General features: G+C 45.5%; 1 protein-coding gene across 1 annotated transcript in view; it reads left to right on the top strand.

The window, feature by feature from the left end:
- The window catches only part of INSR (insulin receptor), a 137,480-nt gene that overhangs the window by 78,168 nt on the left and 35,922 nt on the right, over positions 1-23,390 (top strand). The window contains exons 4-7 of the mRNA XM_088478470.1: positions 9,371-9,692; positions 12,478-12,626; positions 13,388-13,532; positions 22,834-23,048. Coding sequence (XP_088334596.1) covers positions 9,371-9,692; positions 12,478-12,626; positions 13,388-13,532; positions 22,834-23,048 — 831 coding nt within the window. The remainder of the gene's footprint in view (positions 1-9,370; positions 9,693-12,477; positions 12,627-13,387; positions 13,533-22,833; positions 23,049-23,390) is intronic.

The raw sequence follows: 23,390 nt of genomic DNA, 5'->3' as shown, positions 1-23,390 counted from the left end.
CAACATAGTTACTGTATAAAGTAAAATATTTTCCAAAACATGCTGGCACTGAAGGGGTTACTGACCTTTTAGCAAAAGCAACAATTCTAAGCATGGAATGTGTGCAGCTGTGATACATTCCCTTTCCTCCTCCCCATCATTTCTTCTGTCTTTCCATGCCTGCACCTTATTTATCTCCTGCCTTCTATGCACTAAGTGGACCTTACTGTCCCTAAAATGCCCTGATCCTGCCTGAATATCTGCTGGCTCCCTATTACCATAGTTCAACTCCCTCTGTAAACTTTTCTTACTGCATTCACTAACTAAAGTAAATCTATCTGTTCCATGTAGGGCACAATGCTGTATATGTAGTATAACATGACCTAATAAAGGTGTTCGTATAGAAATGGCAACATTTTTAAATAATTCCCAAAGTCCTCTTGCTGTTGAGCATGTACATTTAAGCATACAGGCCTGATTCTGGCTGGCTTTCTGTATGGTCGTGGCAGCCTTTTTACTATCTTTATGCTAATGTGAGTATCCACTCGTGTATGCTGAATATCTGTTTGGCTGTATGTAGAAAGCCATCCCACCCACCGTTTTTCCAGCCACCGCCGCCATCATTAGTATCTGGACCTGCACCCACCCTATTCTGTTTGAAGCGCGATGTGGTTAAAATACAGAGGGAGGGGATTCTGGCGGTCAGTATAACGGCGCAGGAATCTCGACACCTGTCGCTGGCATTCCGACTGCCGTAATCCCGAAGGTAAGTACCGGGGTTAGCGTTAGGGGTTTGGGTTAGACACTAGGGGGAGAGGGTTAGGTTTTGGGTGTGGGAAGGGGGAGGTTAGGATTAGGCACTCGGGGGGGGGGGGGGGGGGTTAGTGTTAGGCATCGGGGAAGGTTAGGGTAGGGAGAGGGGGAGGGTTAGCATACCGACCGACAGAGTATCAGTATTCTAACTCTGCTGGGATTCTGACCGCCGGGTTCCAGAACGCTGGCATCCCGTTCCCATCTCGTCTGAAACAGCCGTCCCATCTATATCTGTCAAACAAGCATAGAAGTCGGGCTACACTCCCTCAAGATGGAACGGTTATGCACTTGTTTTTCTTTGTAATTTAACCCTGGAGATATTTTCTAAATTAATCCTAAATATTTATCAGCGTTATCTTGTGCTCTATGAATTCACGTGCCTGGAGAGGCCCATGCTACATTTGTGTTATTATTTGTGGAATATTAAGTAAGCTTTAAGTGTCTGGCGATCGCAAGAGCGCTATTCTAATACTCTTCGTGGTGGCAGCTGGAGTAAAACCCACATCACAACCACCCACCTGCGTCAGGTTGGCGTATCTGAGAATATTATCTCTGTAAAGCGCTGCGGAATATGTGTGCGCTATATATATAACTGGTAATAAATAAATAATGTGCGATCGCATGGTCTGCGTGTGAACCATACTTTACATAATAGAGAAAATAGTGGAATTGCAGGGTGACCATGAGTGCCCAAAAAATAGTGCATTGTTCACCATGCATTCATATCAAACCTGGAATAGACAGATTATGTGAGGTAGTCAGATAATGCACCTAAATAAAATCCTGAAGTTCCCATTGGTGTCAATGAATGCACATCTTACTTGGCTCCTTAAAGATCAGCTGCCTCCTATATTTGACTGACTTCTGATTTGCCGAACTTTATGGAAGCTCTTTTTAGCTGCCAAATGTATTGCAGAGCCTTTTGTCAAGTAGATTGGCACCTCTATATCTGACAGGTGGTTTGCTAGGGCAAGTTATTGCGTGGAGAAAAACATTTTACTAATGTTACATAATCTGATGTTCTTCTAGATCTTATTGCTTTTCAGAAATTTGAGAGGGATTTTAATCCAAACATGGACATTTTAACAGGTGTGAAAATAGAATATTAACTAGAATGTGATCACCCATTGTGCAGTGTAAAACCAACTTCAGCACCAGTACACAAATTTGCCTAGATTTGTGCCAATATGAACAGTGGTGTGACAAGATGGTAGCGTCTTAAGGCGGTTATCCACTTGCCGATTAAAATGAGCGATTGAACGATATTGTTATTGTTCGTGCACAAATCTGGCATGAAAATGTCAAAACGGCTAGTGATGCGCACTCCTGCTGGTTATTTCCGACATCAATCATCGCCTGAACATGCCTGTCAATCTGCCCATAACGTCAGATTGGCCATGTTCAGGGATGAGGGAGGGTGCCTACACTGAACGACATATCGTTCAGTGTAGGCACTGCAGGGGAAGAGGAACGACTGTACGATTACAATGTTGTAATCGTAATGTCGTTCCACTATCTTCTAGTGGATGTGCCCCTTTAGTTTGCACAGGCTGATGGGAGGCATGGTAAATGACGTGCACCAGTGCAAGACCATGCTGTGCATCTTTTTCAGTAACAGTTGTTGTAAAGTGATTTAGTTGTTATTTAAATGTTCTGTGGCATATTATAGCAGTTTTGTGTTTTATTGTAGCAATTTTAAATTCAAAATAAATTACATTGTGTTGAACACTTTTGTAGACTCTTTAAAAATAGTATTGCTTTCTTAAAATAAATATCTCCATACTGTCTTTGTGTTTTGGCTCCAATTTGTAGTTGACAGCTATCTATGCCTTTGGTATGTAGCATGGCTGGAATTACCGGCCTTTTCAGAGGCACTGGATCAGATTGCTGATCCACTCTTCCCCCTTGAGAAGGGGTAGCATAGCTTTATGTTGTAAGGGGTTGTTTTGCATATTGCTTCTACTGTTGTATTTTCTGCAAGGGTATCCAGCACAGGTTGGTCCACATACTGTAGCCAAATATTAGAATTCTAGCTGTGTTTGTAGAACTAGAAAAATAGTTGTGCTTTTAATATTGTTCCATCGTTAACACCCAAATGCAGTAGTTATTCACTAATTCACAATGATCCGCTTTATTTTTATCATTTTTGTATATTTTAATAATATTTGGACCCGTATTCAATTAGAACCGAAAAGCCAAGATCCGTGAAAAAGTATCGCCGATTGCGATTTTTCGCCTGACGGAAAAGTATCACCATATTCAATTCCATCTGCTTTTTGCGTACGCGGAAAGTCAATGCAATGTAATAGAAAAAGATTCGCCTCTGAATAGGTGGAGAAAAGAAGTGCATAATTTTGTTTGGGGTGCAAAGGTGAGAAAACCACTCGGAACCCTTGGGACAGCCCCACCAATGGAGAACTGCATCAAATTCCTAAAAAAAAACCTTAAGAACACCTCAAAAAAGTACTTTGGGAGTGAAAAAATGCAAATTGGGGGGACAAGTTCGCAAGCTAGCGAAATAAGGGTCTGGGGGATGCACTAAGAAGGGGTCAAGTGTTTTGGGGATTGCAGGTGCATTTTTGGGGGTGGAATTTCACTTTCTATAAAAGTTCACTTTAGAGACTTTAATAGATTCTTGCACCTATTTTCAGGTACCCCAAATCTGACAGGACTACTTAATTTTACCAAAAATAATGCTTTATGCCATTCTTCACCACTTGTGCAAAAATGCTAATTAGTGGCAATTGTGCAAACTTAAGTACCCCAAACAGTTGTATTAGGGCTAATCGGACACTACTACATTGATCCTCAATGTTCCTGCATCTTATTGGGGGATTCGGGCTGATTTTCCTGATTCTGACACCACTTTTCGCCTGTTCTGACTTTGCATGTCTCCGTTTTCGCGTCCTTTGGAATTGAATACGTCAAATAGCGGTGGCACGTACGATAAGTTTCCGCGGCTAAAATACATGATGAAGGCAAAGTCCGGGCAGGCGAAACTTTATCGCGTACGCGAAACTAATTGAATACGAGCCTTGGTGTATTCAATAATTTTTTTTAAGAACGTATTTAAGTCAGATGAAGTTTTTGCAATAAAAGATTAGAAACAGGACTTTTGTAACGAGGGAGATATTGCCCATCATAAACCAGGATGTTCTGAATAAAGCTCCACACCAGTATGAAGACTGCCTTTGATGGAATGATGTACAGTGCAGCGCACATCACTGGTAGCGCTCTGTTACTTCTGATCACAAGCTCTGCACCCCGCTCAGTAATGACGCTAATATTTTTCTTGGCTCATCAGACTGTAGTCCTGAGAAAACTGAACTGAAACCCATTTGGCTACTAATGCATTCACTGCGAGTGATAAGTAAAGCAAGTAGCGCTTATGTGTAGCAAGAATTACTGATTGTACATTGTGCCAATGCTTAGGGGAGACAAGACTAATGAGACAGCATAGTTTAGTGTTGTATATAATTTCAACACATTGGATATCATGGAATATAGATCGAATACACTGAATAAACCAAGCAGCATAACATTATTATATTTAGGTATACTGTGAGGCAAAATGTATATTATGTGGGTGCTGATGATATAAGATCCCAGGGCTCACTGTTACATTATAGCATGAGGGGTAGAAAGTGTTCACTACTAAAAAAAAATAATCTCCTCAGAATCACTATTGGTGTATTACCCTGAGGGGCAAATGCTGATATATTGTGTGGAATAAATACTGGCATATTGTTTAAGATCCCTAGTGTTCACTCTAGCTCCGGCAGCAGGCAGAGCGCTGGAGCTAGAGAGGACACCTTTGTGCGCGCGCCTGAAAAGGGGGCGTCTATAAGACGCGTCCCCTTTTAGTCACTCTCGGGGGCGTGCCCGGCACTTACGGACACGTCGGGCAGCCCCCCAGCGCTGCAGACAGGGAGAATAGATGGCGGGCGCATGCGCCCGGCGTGTATTCTCCGGCGGTGACAGGGTCAACGCACATTTCTCCACCCACTGGACAATGCGACCCGCGGGTGAAGATGGCACCCGCAGGCTGTGAGGGCAGGGCGCTTTTTGCCGCCCCGCCCCGCTAAAACAGCCTAGTGGGAACGCTAGATCCCTGGTGGTATAATTCCTGTGATTACTGCTGCTTATATAATGTGTGACACTGGTTGCGAGGTCCACTTATATTTATAATCTTGATCCACCACAGTACACTGTCCTCTTTCCTGCATTTATGGTTTTTGAGAGCACAAGATGAAACAAATAAAGTTGTTGTCCGGTTTAGAGCGCTGCATCTTGTGGTCCTTAGGTTCCCTCTCCCATGTGAACAGTTGGACCTTTTTGCATGGCAAATTGCAGCTTTTGGAGGGTACAGCTTGTACTCTTCAGTCGCTGGAAGCTGCATCCTCTGCCTCATGTCAGACAGTGCATTACAGCTTATTGCAACAGTGGGCCTGATTCAAATATGTATGTTAATGCCGTCACTGCTTTGTATGCAACAGCTATGTGAAAATATTGGCATTGCAAATCCAGATGACTGCGTACAAACAGACAATCGGTCGCAGATCCTTCGATAATTGACCTTCTGAGTAACCTGGTCACGCAGCAGGGCTGTAACTAGGGGTGTGGAGGTAGTTTTAAGAAAGTGGATAGACCCCTTTCCGTTTTTGTAACCTGTTGTCCTCAGCTACTGTCCAACGTCATTGCCTACCATCTACATGGACATGGAGGGGGAATATAATTTTGTAGCGAGCCCGAAGCATGGTAAGTGAAGCGAGCGCAGCGAAGGGACAAGTTTCTTTTTTTGGTGGTCTGTATGGGCAGGGAAAAGCACTTCCGCCCTCACTACACTTCACTTCCAGGTACAGAAACTGAAGGAGAAATATACACTACCGTAGTGTAATACTACGAGCCAAGAAGACAGTTTGGATCTGCCCATTAATGAGATTCAGAGAGGTCCATAAAATCATTCTTTTTACTGTTGTGGGTTTTTTCTTTATTATGCATTGTGTATAGGTGGAATATAGGTGGAAATACCATTTTAAAGTATGAAATTGTCTATTTACGTTGCATACACCCCCACCTTATTTAAATGTTTGTTAAGAAGCAGTGCAAGCCCTTTGCATACACAAATCTATTATAACAACATGCTGTAATGGGGGTTGACCTTGATATAGAGGACCAGTCCGCTTTGAGGAAATATATATTGTGTACATTGCTTAGTGCCCCAGATGAGGCTGTTTTGTTCTGGCATAGAAAAGCAGTGTGCCCTATATACAAATACTGTAACTCTGCATCATAGTTGTCCCTTATAGTGCTCTGTCCTCACCTGCAGGTGGCTCTTTTTGGTTCAGCTTTGCAGGCAATTGGGAAGTGTGACCTAGGAAGGAAGACTCTGGAGTGATGACAGAGCAGTATGCCGTATTTCTCTGACACCCAGTTACCACACCCTGCTTTTCTGTGCTCTTTCTCCAGATGGGAGGGCGCATAGACACACACCAGTTTCTTTTACGCTAAGAGGAAATCGTATTTCCTCAAAAGTGACAGGTACGCTTTAAGGACATGCCATGTAATAGTTCAGTGGCATTGAGATGAATCTATCCTTTGGGCTGTTAGTTCAATGCTTGAAAGTCAAAATCTATTCAAATAATGACATCTCCAAATGGTTACATTATGTACACGACAGTTTAATAGATGGACTTTAGGAGCTGTATTAAAATCCCAGTAATAAAATGAAATGATTTGGTTGTAAAATGGAACGTAACTTGGTTACATATTATATAGCTATGCCAGTATTATCCCCATATTTCTTATTACACATTTCTTTTGCTGTATAAAAATCTCTGTGTACATTAGATTATCTCTATAACATTTATTGCACTACATACTGCCCCCCAATAGACCCGCATAACCTCTTTCTACTGTGCCATACAATTCCTTACTACAATATCTTCTATAGCTACGTATGTCTTCATATAAATACCCTTATGGCAGCCTTTAGTTACTGTCCTATTCTTGCTGTTGCAGTTTAATGTAGGATTTTCTCCTATGTGATTTTTGTATTTGTTTTCCCCACACGGCTAGCAGTGAAAGGGTTAATAACTAGTTTTATTTACCCAAGCACATCAAGGGTTTAGTGGGTAGGGGGAGAGCTTTGGAAGAGAGGAGGGTTCAAAAGGGAAGGCAGATCCCAAGCTGGTCGGTTTCCAGCAGTTACATGATTGGTTAAGTGTAAGGGCGGCGCTTTGGTAGCTATGGAGTCCTGGAGTGGAGTGTGTCTGGAACTGGAAGAGATAAATGTGTGTTGTACTCACAGTGACCTTATCTGCTCATGTACGTATTATGTGTACTTACTTTGCTTAGGTGTGCAGTGTCAGCAGTAACGTTAGAAAAATATCTATGATTTGGATTTTGCAAGAGACCTTTTTATGTACATTTTCAATTATAATACCTTAATAAATTCAATTCTAAATAAACACTGCATTGCTGTATATAGGGAAGTCTGTATCTTTTTGCATTCAGTTAAACAGATCAATCCAATCCTGCCTATTGATTAGTCTGTCTAATTTATGTTATATTCAAGTCTTTGTTTTAGTTTTCACTGCTTTTCTAATTGTTGTGCTTTTCTGCCTAAACTGTTCCCATTATCTGCTGAGCTTGGGTTCTGGAGTTACACTTGCTGGTAGGTAATGTGACCTCATGTGGTCCTGCTCCCTCACTGATCAGAGCGCCTAACTGCATCTGTTTGGCAGTGAGTTATTTCTCAGTGCTAATCAATAGTGTGTGTGTGTGTTCCCCACATATTTCATTGGATGGAATGGACATTGTAATGACTGGAGAAACAGTATACAATTACTTTATAGTATCTTCTCATACCTTACTGTATGCCAGTGGTTCCCAAACTGTGCGCCGTGGCACCCTGGGGTGTCTCGGGACACTTGCAGGGGTGCCTCAGGTTAGTGGTCCAGCACCAAGTCAAATTATTTATGGTCAGTGTAATGTAAATATGTGGACAAACAGAAGCACAAACATGTCCACCACCACATAACTGTACCTAAGGATGATGGGTAAGCACAATCTACTTCACTTTACTACTTTATTAAATTTTTTCGGAATTTTTCAATAACAAACTTTTGGCTTAAGGATGCCGTGAAAACAATGCTGATACTCTAGGGCGCCATGATTCAAAAAAGTTTGGGAACCTCTGCTGTATGCATATTTTATCATCGGACTTAAAGGGGTATATTTACTAAAGTGCGGGTTTTTAGAAGTGGAGTTGTTGCCCATAGCAACCAATCCGATTCTAGCTATTATCTTTCAGAACAGTGATTCAACATTTTTCAACTCGCGGTACACCGAACAAGATTTTAAAAATGGCTAAGGCACACAATCAGTCCCTCACGGGAAAAAAGCACACACATTGGACCCCATGGGAAAAAACACTCCCCTACAGGAAAAGAACAGACATTGCCCTCCACAGAAAATCAAACACTCACATCAAACCCCACAAAAAATAAAATAAAACACGATTGTCCCCACAGAACATAAACGAACACATTGGGCCCCACAGAAAGAAAACAAATACACTCATTGGCCACCACAGAAAAAAAAAAAATCACATTGTTGTTTTTTTTTCTGTGGGGATCAGCCAATGTGATTGGCTGGCCCCCACAGAAAAAAAACAATCACATTGGCTGGCCCCCACAGAAGGGAAAAAAAATAAAAAATGGGCCCCAAAGAAAAATAAAATAACCAGCTGAGAAGGCTCACTGTTGTCCCTGTCTTGTCCCTCATCGGCTGTAGCTCAGTCACACTCGGCACATAGTGCAGAGCTGGGAGCAGTGTGCAGACGGGCATGCAACACAGCATGCGTGACCTATGTTATGCCGCGTCTCCAAAGGTCATGACCTGGGCACGTCTGAGCCTCCCTGAAGAGCCCAAACACTGCCTGGACCAGCAGTACAAGTAAAGCTCTGACTGCACCGACATTGCGGCACACTGGTTTAAAAATGCTGTTCTGGAAGGTGCTAGATAAATGTTAAGTAGAATCTGGTTGCTATGGGCAACATCTCCACTTCTAAAAATTAGCACTTTAGTAAATATACCCCTCAGAGTAGACATTAATGCAGATGATAATACAAGGTTGCTGTTTGGAAAAGTCTGTGACATCTTTGCATCTATATTATAAGCACAACATGTACGAGTTTAAAAATGCTGTTGAGATCCTCGTGCCTCCGTTGTCCTAAACAGAAGTGCTCGGGTTTCCCATCTAATATTTTCTGAATAATGGGGGGTATTAATGTTGCCAATAGTTTGCGTGCACAAGTTCCCCAAAACTAATACAATTTCCGTCAACAGCTGCATGTTCCTTCTGCAGCAAAGTATTTTGCTACAGACCATATTGACTGGATGAGCTGAATTTCTTTTGCAAAAAAAATGAATGATAATTAGAATCCTAATTTTAGGGTTATTCTGTGGTGGACCTATTATGTGATTTGGCCCTGGATGTGAACATACAAGGTATCTAAAGCGCACAGTACTATTTAAGATCTAATTATTATGTCGTCTTTTTTTTTGCTTGCAGTTTGCCCTGCTTCCTGTAAGCACCATGGCTGTACATCCGGTGACCAATGCTGCCACAGTGAGTGTCTTGGGAGCTGCCTGGAGCCTAACGACCCATCTAAGTGCGTAGTATGCCGCAACTTCCTACACCAGGGAAAGTGTGTAGAGTCTTGCCCACCAGGCTCTTACAGTTTGCAGGGATGGCGTTGCATCACCTTCAATGAATGCCAGGATCTCCACAATAAGTGCCAAAATTCACAGGACAACTCCTGCCAACCATATGTAATTCACAAGGGCGAGTGCATACCGGAATGCCCGTCTGGCTATACCACCAACTCCACCTCGTAAGTAACTTTGTATACTTGCAAGATGACCTTTTATCTTTTATGACCTTTTTGTCTGGGATGCCAGTCTACTATAGGGTTGGCACCTTTTTGTTATGCTGCTGTTCATTTATTGAGTAGATCTCTACCCTTTTTATATTTTGTTTTTTCATACTATATATTTCAGCTCTCTAATTTTTTGTGCAAAATTTGGTATTCCACAACTGAGGTCAGTGTGTTTGTATTGATCCAATCAGCCTGGATCTGGCCACAGATTGGCTATGTCCAGAATGTTGTAACTGTCTATATCATCTGTTTTAACCACTTAACTGACGATTTTTCCAGCAAAACCGGTCAAAAATTGCCTGGTCCGCAGGAAAGTCCGGGTACTCAGAAAAGATCCGTTCTGCACATGTGTAGAACCAATTTTCACTTCAAAAACACAGCCGAGGCCAGCTGGCTTCATTTGCATCAAAACCGACCACGTCAGTTAAGTGGTTTTAATTGGCTACAGTAACATCACAGCTCTTTCCAGCGCCCAGAACTATTCTCTGATAGGTTATCTTGATCGGGATAATGGAGCGTACACACGGTCAGATTTGTCAGACTTGTCAGATTTGTCAGATGAACGATTAAACGATTTGAACGATTTGGACGATTTGACCAAAGTTTTGAACGATTTGAACGATTGAACGATTTTTGACTGCATTAAAATGAATGGGATCGTCCAAGTCTGACTGCAAACCCATCAGATGTCAGATATCGTTATCTGACAAACGGGAACGCGCATCGTTGATCGTCCATCGTTCAGGCATGTCAGATATGAACGATTTTCCGTCAGATATGAACGACTGAACGATTTTTAAATCGTTATCGTCCATATCTGAAGAAAAAATCTGATCGTGTGTATGCACCATAAGGATACAAGTCCTTGTATCTTAAACAGTTGTCTCTAGTGTGAGACTGCGAATAGCACAATTGTCTTTGAAAATGGTTGGACTAGTATATTTCGTAGATAATCATTCTACAGATGTCTACCCTGCCCATTTAAATTAAGCGATTGTAATGGCCATGCTTTACGCAAAATATTTGAACTGCGGTACTCTGACCATTGGAATACCAGGGTCTGACCGTGGAGATGTATCTAGCCAATGGGTTTTCTACTGATTTGTCCAATATGCTGTAAATCTGGGCTATATACCAAATACTTACAAAAATTATAAAAAGGATACCAGTGAAGTACCTGGATCTGTAAAGTACATAAACTATAAAGTTTTTCAAACATCCCTGGTATGTGCCAGGGACTCTCTGGTATGTGCCTGGGGCTCTGGGCCTGATTCAGACCCGGTCACAAGCGCTGAGCGCTCGCAACCGGGTTGATGGTGGCCCACTGGGCATGCGCGAGACCCAGATAGCAACGGGCGCTCCGTCGCTCCGGGTCTCGCAACAAAGGGGGCGAGCTGTCGATGGTGAGGGACAGCTCGCCACCTTTGGTAGGCGGGCCGGGGGTGTGGCCGGCCAAACGGAGGCGTTCCCATGAGAACGCCTACCGTTTGGGGGCGGCCCCACTGACATCACAAGTGATGTCAGTGGAGAGCTTCCGGCTCAATTTGAGCCGAAAGCTCTCTGGGGCTTGCGGCCACGAGACTACCACAAGGGTCTCGTCGCAAGCCCGATGGTCTTGACCATCTCGACCATCATCATGGCCGCTTGCAATAGCTGTGGGTGGCCCCACAGCTATGCGAGCGGCCAGGAGGCCGCTCCAAAAAAAAAAATGGCCCGGCCCTGATTCAGAGCGAGCGCCGGCTCCGTCGTGCGCATGCCCAGTGGGCCACAATCAACCCGGTTGCGAGCGCTCAGCGCTTGCGACCGGGTCTGAATCAGGCCCTCTGTACGGGAAGCAGTTGGGAAGCCGATAGACGACATCCCGACCGCCGGTCTCCTGACTGTCTAATCCTGGCAAGGTACAAATGACAGGCGTCGAAATCCTGACGCCTGTCATTAGACCTAAATCGGGAGCCTGACACCCGGCCTACCGATCGAAGGTAAGCCGGGCGCGGACAGCCACGGAGGAGGGGGTTAGGTTAGGGGCCCCTGGGGGGGACTTAGGGCTAGGCACCCCCCCGGGAGGTTAGGGTTAGGTTAGGGAAAGGGGGGGTTAGGGTTAGGCACCCCCCGGGAGGTTAGGGTTAGGCTTAGGGGAAGGGGGGTGGTTAGGGTTAGGCACCCCCCTGGGAGGCTTAGGGTTAGGCTGCAGGGAAGGGGGGCTTAGGTTTAGACACTTAGAGGGGGGTTAGGCATTTGGGGGTGAGGTTAGGCACCCCTAAAGGAGGGTTAGGGTCAGGGGGTAAAAATAGGTTAGCTAATACTTACCTTTTGAAGCTTCGGGATCTTCATCCCTGCTGGGCCTCCGCTGCCATGCGGCCGGCGGTAAATCATACTGATACCGCTCTGTACATGTGCCTTTCTGAACGATATTCTTTACCAGCCGGTAACGTCTGAGCTGGACAGACTGCTTCCCAGCTGTACAGTATTTCTTCTCTGCATTGCTGCCTTCCTATGAAGAAGTTTTTCCCAATGCAGGTCTCTAGCCCTAAAACTATATGTTTTTTCTAAAATATTATTTACCAATGGAAACTATATAAAGCTCTACGTTCACTGGCCGTTAATGGAACACTTTTCATGGCGACTTACCTTTTCAAAGCAAGAGTATAATTTTCATATATCCTTTACATAATCAAGGTTTTAATCTTAAGCAATTAAAGTCATATTTTAATCTATCTGGTCTGTTTCGTGGTTCCAACAGGCTGACCTGTGTACCATGCGCAGGACCATGCCCAAAAGTCTGTACAGTTCATGGAAAGGAGAAGGTTATAGATTCTGTCACATCTGCGCAAGAGCTTCGAGGTTGCACAGTGATCAGTGGAAATTTGTCTATCAACATCCGTGGAGGCAGTGAGTATTGTTTTATGTATACTGTTATTTATCGAAGTACAAGATTACCATAGCAGCATATTGTGCATGAGTTTAGGGTCATTCATTCATATTTATTATGGGTAAGAGTAATGTTACTTCATTTGGGTCATTTCATGTCAAGTGGACCAGGGGTTCCCATCTGACCATCTCCAGTTTTGTTAAAATGTTTCAAGAAGCTTGGCATCTATGTCAGACTAACTTTGGGAAAATTTGAGTTCACAATATGGAATAACAGCAAAACTATGGCCCTCAGAGCGGGGGTGAGTGCAACTATCACTAACTCTAAAGTGCACAATCAGCAGTTGGGGAAAACTGGTCCATTTGACACGGTATGACCAATCTATCACTGTGTCGGCCATTGGGATGCTTTTTCTATCTCTGCACATTGTACGGCTCTGGCTTAAGGCATCTTGTGTTGGCCACACTGTTCCTCTTTTGGTTTCTGCAGCATGTACTGAGTCTAGAGCTATTGCAGAAACATATACTAAGGGATGTGCTCATTTCCTGTTTTCAAAAGACCCAAGAGTACTTTGTCCCTGTAAGAAGAAATTGCATCACAGGCAACTGAAGAAATGTTGAACCAGAAGTGACTCGTTACTTTTATTAAAGCCCTTTCACTTACAGATCCAATCAGTCATTCAGAAATAAATATAAAAATGTGGTGATGGGGGGGAATGTGGCTTTTGATTTAGTGTTTAGCATATCGCGTTTGTTACCAAAGTCTTGTTTTATTTCCATAGATAACATTGCTGCAGAGCTAGAAGCAAATCTTGGTCTCATAGAGGAGATTACCGGATACCTAAAGATCAGGCGATCTTATGCTTTAGTCTCTTTGTCCTTCTTTCGGAAGCTACGTCTAATTAGGGGAGACACCCTAGAGACGGGGTGAGTGTGGATGTTCGTAAATACTCAGGGCCATTTATGAAAATGTAAATGTCTGCCTGCTCCAATATTTGTTCCATTTGCATTGATCCTGTCCTTATGGGGAAATACAATGGATGTGACATTGTGGGCTAAGGTGACGGCAGCAGAGGTGTTGCAATATTTAGCATACTAGTAAAGGGACCAGGCATTTGCCGAGTCACCACGGTCTGTCACTAAATACTCCGTCCCACCTCCTGCTGTGTGCTGTCCTACATCTTTCTGCCCACTTCTCCGCCATCCTGCTCTGTCGCCCAAACCACCCATTGTCTGCCCGCTCCTTCACACTGTACGCGCCCCCATACTTATCTTCTGTCCTCACCGGCTCGGGTCTTTCCTGTCTCCCTAGCAGTGGGAGCTGTTGGAGGGGTGGCGCACATCCATGTAGGAGATGGGACAGACTTTATTGGATTAATATATAGACTGTACTGCTTGGTCAGGAATAGGTATGTGAATTAGCCTAGTTATGTACCCACACTCAGCACAAGTAACCACATTTCCACGAATTGTAAAACTACATGCCCACACTTTTGCAAATGACTTTTAATGTCTGCCTGTTTACATCAATGCATTGATTTATCGCTAAAATTCAAACCTTTCGTTTTTCTAAATAGCAGTAGACCTAGAGAGAACAAAAGCAGCCACTATTTGTAGGGCACTTCAAATAAAGAAGTGAGATTAGACTCATAGGGGGCGATTTAATACCTACAGGAGTGTCCCCAATATCTGCTTTAATTATTCCTCACAGCCCCTGTGTGCACAGGAAAATGAGTAAAGATTGTCTACCCTATTACCCAGTAATGTGCAGTATTAGACATTGCCATGGTATGATATAGAATTGAATATGTACCATCGCTAGAGATACTGTGTTTGTGTATTGTACAAACTATGTATTTGAAGAGGTTAGACTGAAAGGTGTTGGGGATCCACATTGCATGTTGGACAATGTATTTCTAATAAAAAAATAAATATATATATATATATATATATATGTGTTATAAGGGCACAGTCATGCCCTTATATTAAGGCTGCATCTAAAAAAACGAATTTCTCCATAGAGCATTCTGAAGGGGGGGGCAGGGTGTTCAAGGGGCTACACCTCAAAAACTATAGGAGATACAGATCTGAAATTTGGCATGGCCAGGTAGAACTGTCGCTCGGTGCTGCATGCCAAATTTCAGGGCAAAAACATAAAAAATGAGGACATGAGAGTAATCTAAAGCTCCAACTGTCACTTTTTTCTGACATTGTCAGTTAGGAACCCGTTTCTGCAGTAGTCTATGGGGGATTTTTGGGAAGGCAAAACTCAGGGTAGGGGTGGAATTTAGACTTAGGGTTTGTTTTATTAGGTATCTATTGTGCCAGGGTACGTGCTTTTGGGGTTCAGGTAAATTAGAAAGTCACAGTTTTTAAACTATTACCTTCAGAATGCGCCATTATAAAGATAGGACTTTTCAACTTGTTGCGCAGCCGCAGTAGGAGCTTCCAGCAGGTGTAGTCATAGTAGCTTCACTTGGGTGCAGCAAGATGGCCGTCGTTTGCGGGCGGTAGCAGGCAAAGCAGTGACGAGGACACGGATGCGGCAGTGGGGACCTCAGCGGCGGGGGACACGGGTGTCGGCGGGGGTGCGGGTGTTGGCGGCGGAGAGTCCGGCAGCGGCGGAGGGTCCGGCGGTGGTGAGGGCGTAGGTGGCAGGCATGGACCCAGAAAGGATTCAGACCCCGCAAGCCATTATGCCAAATACTGCAGCGGCGCCCATTTCAAAAATGGGCCCTCAGCGCTATTTTTCAAATTCAAAGATGGCCACCGCTAGCCAATCACGGCTCGCGGCGGCCATCTTGGAATTTTAAAATGGGCGCCGCTGCCATACTCGGCAGAATGGCTGACGGAGACTAGATCCTCTCTTATCCAGGCCCGTCGCCAACACCCGAACAGGCGCCGGTCCCACAGCTGCCGCCGCCGATGACATCGCGAGGCGTGATTGGCTCGCGGCGGCCATATTTGATTTTCAAAGATGGCCGCCGCGAGCCATTCACGACTCGTGACGTCATTGGAGGCGACGGCACCTGCAGAGGACAATAGAAGCCCTGGGGAGGTGGCAGCCACCCCCCAGGTGAAGACGCCAGAAGCCCTGGCGGGTTGGCGCCCGCCAGGCGGAGACGCCGAAGCTCTGGCGGGCACCTGCCAGGGGAAAACGCAGAAGCCCTGGCGGGTTGGCGCCTGCCGGGCAAAGACACCGGAAGTCCTAGTGGGCGGTGGCCACGAAAAGAGCTATCACAGGCTGCTGCCCACTAGGTGAAGAGGCTGAAGCCCTGGCGGGTTGGCGCCCGCCAGGCGAAGACGGAGGAAGTCCTAGTGGGCCGCAGCCACGAAGAAGAGCTATCACAGGCTGCCGCCCAATAGGTGAGGACACCGAAGCCCTGGCGGTCTGGCGCCTGCCAGGCGAAAACGCCGAAGCCCTGGCGGGTTGGCGCCCGCCAGGCGAAGATCCCTAATTCCTGGGGTGGCGGCAGCCATGCAAAAGAGCTTAAAGGCCGCCGTTCCCCAGGTCATGACCTGTAAAGTAAAATATTACAATATTAAAGTGTGTTGTGTTCTTTTAATATTTTTTTTACAGGTGGCAGTGAGCCCTAATGCCCAGCATGCTGGTACTTGTGGTTTTCCAAGTACCAGCATACAGGGAGGTGTACTGGGACCTATAGTTCACCTGCAAAAGAAACTATTCTTTAAAATGCATAACACAACACAATCAGCCCAGCGCCTACACCCAGGGGTGCTGGGGATAGCCCCGGGCTATCAACCTGGACCTGTGGTGCCCTGAGGGGGACCCCTTTATTGGGGGTTTGTCCCCGGCCTGGACTGACTAGCGGTCAGGGTTGATGCTACCGCTGGGGGGCCCGGTGAAAGGACTCCCCTGGCATCAGCCCCCCGTTAGAAATAGTCCGGTGCTGGTCCTGGATAATACAGGGGAACTCTACTCAGTTTTTTCCCCCCTGTATTTCCAGAACCAGGACTGGATCAGCCCAGTGCTGGTTGCACAACCTACGGGGGACCCCTACGTCATTTGTCCCCCTGTATTTTGGCAACCAGGGCTGGTTCTGACTAGCCCGGTGCTGGTTGTGCTTAAATATGGGGGAACCCTTTGTCATTTGTTCCCGGCATTGAAGCACAACCAGTGCTGGCTGCCTGTGTTTAAAAAAAATGGCGTGGCCCCACCCCCCAGAAAACAACCAGCCCCGGGCTTTGGAGCCCCAGTACTAGTTGTGCTAAATACAGGCTTTTGAGAACCTGTCCTGGTTGCCAAAATACGGGGGACAAATGACGTAGAGGTCCCCCGTATTTAGCGCAACCAGCACAGGGCTCTGAGCCGGTCCTTGTTCTGGAAATACAGGGGGAAAACTGCATAGGGCTCCCCCTGTATTTCCCAGAACCAGCACCGGACTACGTCTAGCGCGGGGGTGATGCCACAGCCAGGGGAGCCCTTTCACCGGGCCTCCCCAGCCGCAGCATCACCCCTGACCGCTAGTCAGCCCAGGCCGGGGATCCCTGGGGAGTTGGGGACCCCTCCCAATAAAGGAGTCCCCCTCCTCAGGGCCCCCCAGCCCCAGGCTGATAGCCCGGGGCTATCCACCCCTGGGCGGTGGGTGCCGGATTGATTATGTAAAGTGTGGTGCATTTGAAAATATAAATATTGGCTTTTGCTGTGGAACTACTGTTCCCAGCAAGCCTCCCCCGCATGTCGGTACTTGGGGCTCCAGAGCCCGGGGCTGGTTATTTTCTGTGGGGGGTGGCTATGCTTTTTTTTTTTTTTTTTTTACACATTGAATTTTTAACATAAATGCTTAGATCTCACTGCTGCATTCGTTCATCTGTGACTTATTTATTTGATTTTCTCAGGTGTATACGCACTAACAGTGAGCCCTCTGTCGCCCACTGATGACCCTTTTGCACTGCACCGCTGCCACTGCTGCTGCCGCTACCCCACACTCCTACATCCATCTCGCACTCTGCACCTCCCAAACCAACCTCCTGTGTGCTGTCCCCTCTTCCACCTGCGTTAGAGTACCATTTTGTTGCCCTTCTCCCCTGCAGGTAGCCCGGTTTGCTCATCCAAACCCCTAGTTAATAAATTTTTAAAAAGCTATAAAAGGGGCGGAAAACTGTAAAAGGGGCGGATCCTCGCGGCTTCCCCCGTTTTCGTCACTTTGGGGGCGTGCCTAGCACTCGCTGAGACGCTGGGCAACCCCCAGGCTCTCCCTACACCAGAGAACAGATGCGCACGGCATGTTCTCCTCCTGCACACCCGCTGCTCTGCTATGCCAACTTCCCCCCCCCACCGCGGGACACTGCAGCCCGCAGGCGGGACTGTCCCACTGGAAGCGGGACAGTTGGGAGGTATGCAAACCAACCTCCTGTGTGCTGTCCCCTCTTCCACCCTCTATCACCCACTGATGCCCCCTTTGCACTGCACCGCTACCACTGCTCTGCACCACTGCTGCCGCTACCTCGACACGCCTACAGCCGTCTCGCACTCTGCACCTCCCAAACCTGGAAGCGGGACAATTGGGAGGTGTACAAACCAACCTCCTGTGTGCTGTCCCCTCTTCCACCTGCGTTATAGTACCATTTTGTTGTCCTTCTCCCCTGCAGATGGACCGGTTTGCTCATCCAAACCCTGATAGTTAATACATTTTAAAAAAGCTATGAAATTCCATAGACAAAAAACCTTACGGTTTCATATGTCCCATTAAGGCTGCTTAGACATGATCTGAAAATTCACAAAATCTATTGATTTTCTGCCACTCAAACTCCAAAAAGCAATGAAATTACGATCATTAAGGCTGACGCCTTAATGGACGTGTTCCTTGCACAATACAGATATGGTATGCTATCACACCCTGTGGTTAATGGAAGATTCAGCACTCTCACAGAATGACATTGCTGTCATTCACAAAATGGTGGAGCTGCTAATTCACAGAATTGTGTGCTCATTGGAATACACACATGCAGTCTATGCAACTGAGGTCAAAGCAGAGACTAGATCTGTGCAGATGGGATAAAAGTGGTGTGGATGGTGGGAGGAGACACAGCAGCATGGATAGGTGAGACACAAAGGCGTGTAGAGGAGAGAAGGTTAAGCAGTACAGGAGGGGGGGGGGTTGCCAAAGTAATGCAGATGGGGGGAAACATAGCGGCACGGTTTGGGGGGACAGCGACGTGGATGGGGGAAGAGAGTGGCATGGACATGGGAAGACAGGCAAAGACAGATTGGTGCTGATAAGGGAATACAGACTAGCACAAATAGGAGAACACACAACAGTAGGGATTGGGGAAGATAGATTAGTGTGGATGGGTAGGAAGACAGAGTAGTGCGGGTGGAGGGAGGATACAGAGTTGCACAGTTGGGCGGGACAGAGTGGTGCACATGGAGGAAGAAAGTGCCACATAGGAAAGGAAGACAGCAGCGTGGCTTAGGGGAAGGCAGTGGTGCACAAGGAAACAGAGTGGCACGGATGCAAGGCGGTGCAGATGGAGAAAGACAGATTGGTACGGATGAGAGAACACAGACTACCATAGTTCGGAGACCACACAGCAGTAGGGATTGGGGAAGACAGATTGGTGTGGATGGGAAGGAAGACAGAGTGGTGCTGGTGCTGGGGGGGAGACAGAGTTGCACGGTTGGGGGACCAGAGTAGTGCAGATGGAGGAAGAAAGAGTGCCACAGATGAGAGAGAGACAGCAACGTGGCTGTGGAGAAGGCACGGATGCAGGTTGGTGCGGCTGGGGAAAAGCATTGGTGCGGATGAGGGAACACAGACTATCACAGTTGGGAGACCACACAGCAGTAGGGATGGGGAATATATAGCAGCATGGAGGCATATACTGGAAGATAGTGTACATGCATAGACAGAGTATGGTATTTTTAAAAATAAGGGAGCTGAACGTGTATTCTAAATGATATAAATGTATGCAGTGAGAAGGATGTGGGAAGCCAGTGAGATTGTTTTGGTGATCAAATGGGAAGATTGTGGGCACTGAGGGCCTGATTCAGAGCCGGACGCTATTTGTGGACGGTCGTTCCAAAAAAGGGGCCGGCTATTTAAATTGAGCGCTCGCTCTTTGCGGTCTGTTGACACCTCTGTCTGAGCGAGTGAACGAAAACTGCGCTCGCTATTTTGTAAAGACGTCCCTTTGCCGTTCACATCACACGTCATCTCCGGTGTTTATTTGATTAATCGGGTACATCTAAAGGTGTCTGAACTGCTCGCAGTGGTATGTTTTTCCTACCGCTATCACTGCGAGCAGTTCAGGCTAAAAGACAACCAAGTGACGTGGTCGATGACGCTCCTTTACTAATTATGCACTCCCATTAAACGCCCTTTTTACCGTTAGGCACGCCTGCGTTCGGATCTCCACTCCCCCGTTTTCAAGCACCTTCCCCTGTTACCACTCAAACGGTACATTCTGTCACTCAAATTAGCAGCCCCTCGCTGTTTTGCGAGCGCACGATTTCCGACTGCAATGACTGGTTTGCGCATGCGCATTACGACCCATACGCATGCGCAGTTGTGCGAACATCGCTCATAGCGAACGAGCGGTCGCTTACGAGCGGCTCTGAATCAGGCCCTGAGTGGGTTGTGGGAGCCACATAACTGCTTTGACCTCAGGGCCTGATTCAAAGCCGGACGCTATTTGCGATCGCTCGTTCAGAAAAAGGGGCCGGATATTTAAATTGAGCGCTCGCTCTTTGCGGTCTGTTGACGCCTCTATGTCTGACAGAGCGAACGCAACATGCGCTCGCTATTTTGTAAAGACGCCCCCTGGACGCTCGCATCCTACGTCATCTCCGCTATTTATTTGATTAATTGAGTACATCGAAAGGCATCTGAACTGCTCGCAGTGCTTGTGGTAGGTTTATCCTACCGCAATCATGCGAACAGTTTAGGCTAAGAGACAACCAAGTGACGTGGTCGATGACACTGCTTTGTTAATTATGCACACCCTTAAAACGCCTGTTTTGACCGTTTGGCACGCCTGCGTTCGGATCACTACTCCCCGTTTTCAAGCACCTTCCCCTGTTACCACCCACAAACGCCTCATCCTGTCACTCAAATTAGCAGGCACTCGCTATTTTGCGAGCGCTCGATTTCCGACCGCAATGACTGGTTGGCGCATGCGCATTACAACCCATACGCATGTGCAGATGTGCGAACATCGCTCGGAGCGAACGCGCGGACGCTTACGAGCGGCTCTGGATCAGGCCCTCAGTTGCATAGACTGCATGTTTGTATTCCAATGAGCACACAATTCTGTGAAGTAGCAGCTCCACCATTTTGTGAATGACAGCAATCTCATTCTGTGAGAGTGCTGAATCTGCCATTAACCACAGGGTGTGATGGCATACCATATCTGTATTGCGCAAGGAACAAGTCCATTAAGGCGTCAGCCTTAATGATCGTAATTTCATTGCTTTTTGGAGTTTGAGTGGCAGAAAATCAATAGGTTTTGTGAATTTTCAGATCATGTCTAAGCAGCCTTAATGGGACATATGAAACCGTAAGGTTTTTTGTCTATGGAATATATATTTATTATATATATATTTGCGATTAGGAGGCATGTTGGGAGATATAGGGAATAGTCACTTTTATAAACCACAGCCGTCAAATCTTCTTAAATCAAAGTCAATAGTAAAAACAGTGAAAACTGATTTCTTAAAATCTCCTCCAATAAATTTTTCTTTGTTTCAACACACTTCAGTAACACCCCTTCAGTGTCAGACAGCACCTCAAATAATCACAATATGGGATCTACCATCGTGAAATACTGTCACATTTATTTTCAACAAAGTAGTTTAACACATCATATATAAAATACATAAAAGTAAGGTGGCAGCGTAGCAGAAGCAACCTATTCAGAAAGGCAGTGTTAAAGCATTAGGGGTTAAATGCTACCCCAAAAGCAGTTCACCGTCCCTGCAGAATGACAGGTCCCTCTTTAAGGTGGCATATACTGGCAGCTTCAACAGATAATCAACTCGTTTCGTCCCACAGCCTTTGTCAAGGTATGGCTGTGTGTCTTAGTGCTCCGTATATATAGGGGTGCTGTGCGCTCCAGTGGGTGGGTCGCACCGCCGTAGTCTGGAGGACGATGACCTCACTTGCGGCGGAAACGGCTTGTGTTCCAGACATGTGGAACGCATAACTGCGATTCCCAAAAAACTTTACAAGTTAGTTCGGAAAATGTAATTTAACATGCTTAGTTAAACTGGAGCAGTTCCTTATCTCATGAGATTAGGATATACCTTGCAGCAAATGTGAATATATTTAAATAAATCGCCCCATACCATAAGCATAAGGGAGGGGTAGAACCACTTCAAACACCCCTATATATACGGAGCACTGAGACAAAGGCTGTGGGCTGGAACGCATTGGTTATCTGTGTAAGCTGCCAGTATATGCCACCTTAAAGAGGGACCTGTCATTCTGCAGGGAAAGTGAACTGCTTTTGGGGTAGCATTTAACCCCTAATGCTTTAATACTGTGCCTTTTTTTGAATAGGTTGCTTCTGGGTCGCTGCCACGTTACTTTTATGTATTTTATATATGATGTGTTGAACTACTTTGTTGAAAATAAATGTGACAGTATTTCACGATGGTAGATCCCATATTGTGATTGTTTGAGGTGCTGTCTGACACTGAAGGGGTGTTACTGAAGTGTGTTGAAATAAAGAAAAATTTATTTGAAGAAATCAGTTTTCACTGTTTTTACTATTGACTTTGATTTAAGAAGATTTGACGGCTGTGGTTTATAAAAGTGACTATTCCCTATACCTCAGAGAAGCGCTTATTTTTTCACCTTTTTTTTATTTATCTAGCATTTTGTGTGACGCGTGTAGATCACCAACATTTATTTAAGCTGCACCTTATTGAGTTTGGATCGCGGGGAGAATACGTTCTTTTTCGCCTCTATGTTGGGAGATATGCAATGTGTTTAAAGGAAGACATAAGACCCAGAGTTGTTGTGAGTGGACAGGATGACATTTCATGTTGTCATTTTATCACGATCCCCTCAATCTATGGCACTACATATAATATGTTGTATAATATTAATAAAAATAATGTGCATAGAGATCAGACCCAGAGTTAATGGGATTAGATTGTGTTGTGTTTAAATAGATCATGCCCCCCAGGACTGTAGTAAGTGGAGGGGGCGTCAAGATCAAAACCATATTATGTATAATGAATATAATGCATTATACATTGCAGTGATTACTCCTTCTATGCTCTGGATAATACCAACCTGCGGCAACTATGGGACTGGCAAAAGCACAATTTAACTATTCTAAAAGGAAAGCTTTTCTTTCATTACAACCCGCGACTCTGTCTCAAAGAAATTCGGGACATGGTGAACATCACTGGAGCAGAAGGCCGGCAGGACAAAAATGATATTGCCACCAAGACTAATGGGGACCAGGCATCCTGTGAGTATCCTTTATTTGGTGAAAAAACATACAATAAGCACAATGTATGACAACAGACAAGCATAAGATAACCTCAGAAACTGTTCAATTAGTATAAATTTACATGAATAGCACTGTTTATTCATTGTAGTCACAGCCAACATAAAATGTTTCACTGTTCTCCATAGCGGTAATTTGCCATTACTGACCTCCTTACATGTGTATGGCATACTACATGAGACAAAGATAGAGGCATTAAGCTTCAAGATTGGCATTTTCCAGATATGAACCATGAAACTAAAGGTGCCCACACACATACCGATCTGCCCACGATCACCCGATGTTTACGATTTCCCTTGAAAC

Source organism: Taudactylus pleione, unplaced genomic scaffold (genome assembly GCF_031769625.1).
Source record: "Taudactylus pleione unplaced genomic scaffold, aTauple2 ptg000214l, whole genome shotgun sequence".
Lineage (NCBI taxonomy): Eukaryota > Metazoa > Chordata > Amphibia > Anura > Myobatrachidae > Taudactylus > Taudactylus pleione.
The sequence above is the reverse complement of the archived record's forward strand: the minus strand, read 5'-3'. Positions and strand labels throughout refer to the sequence as shown.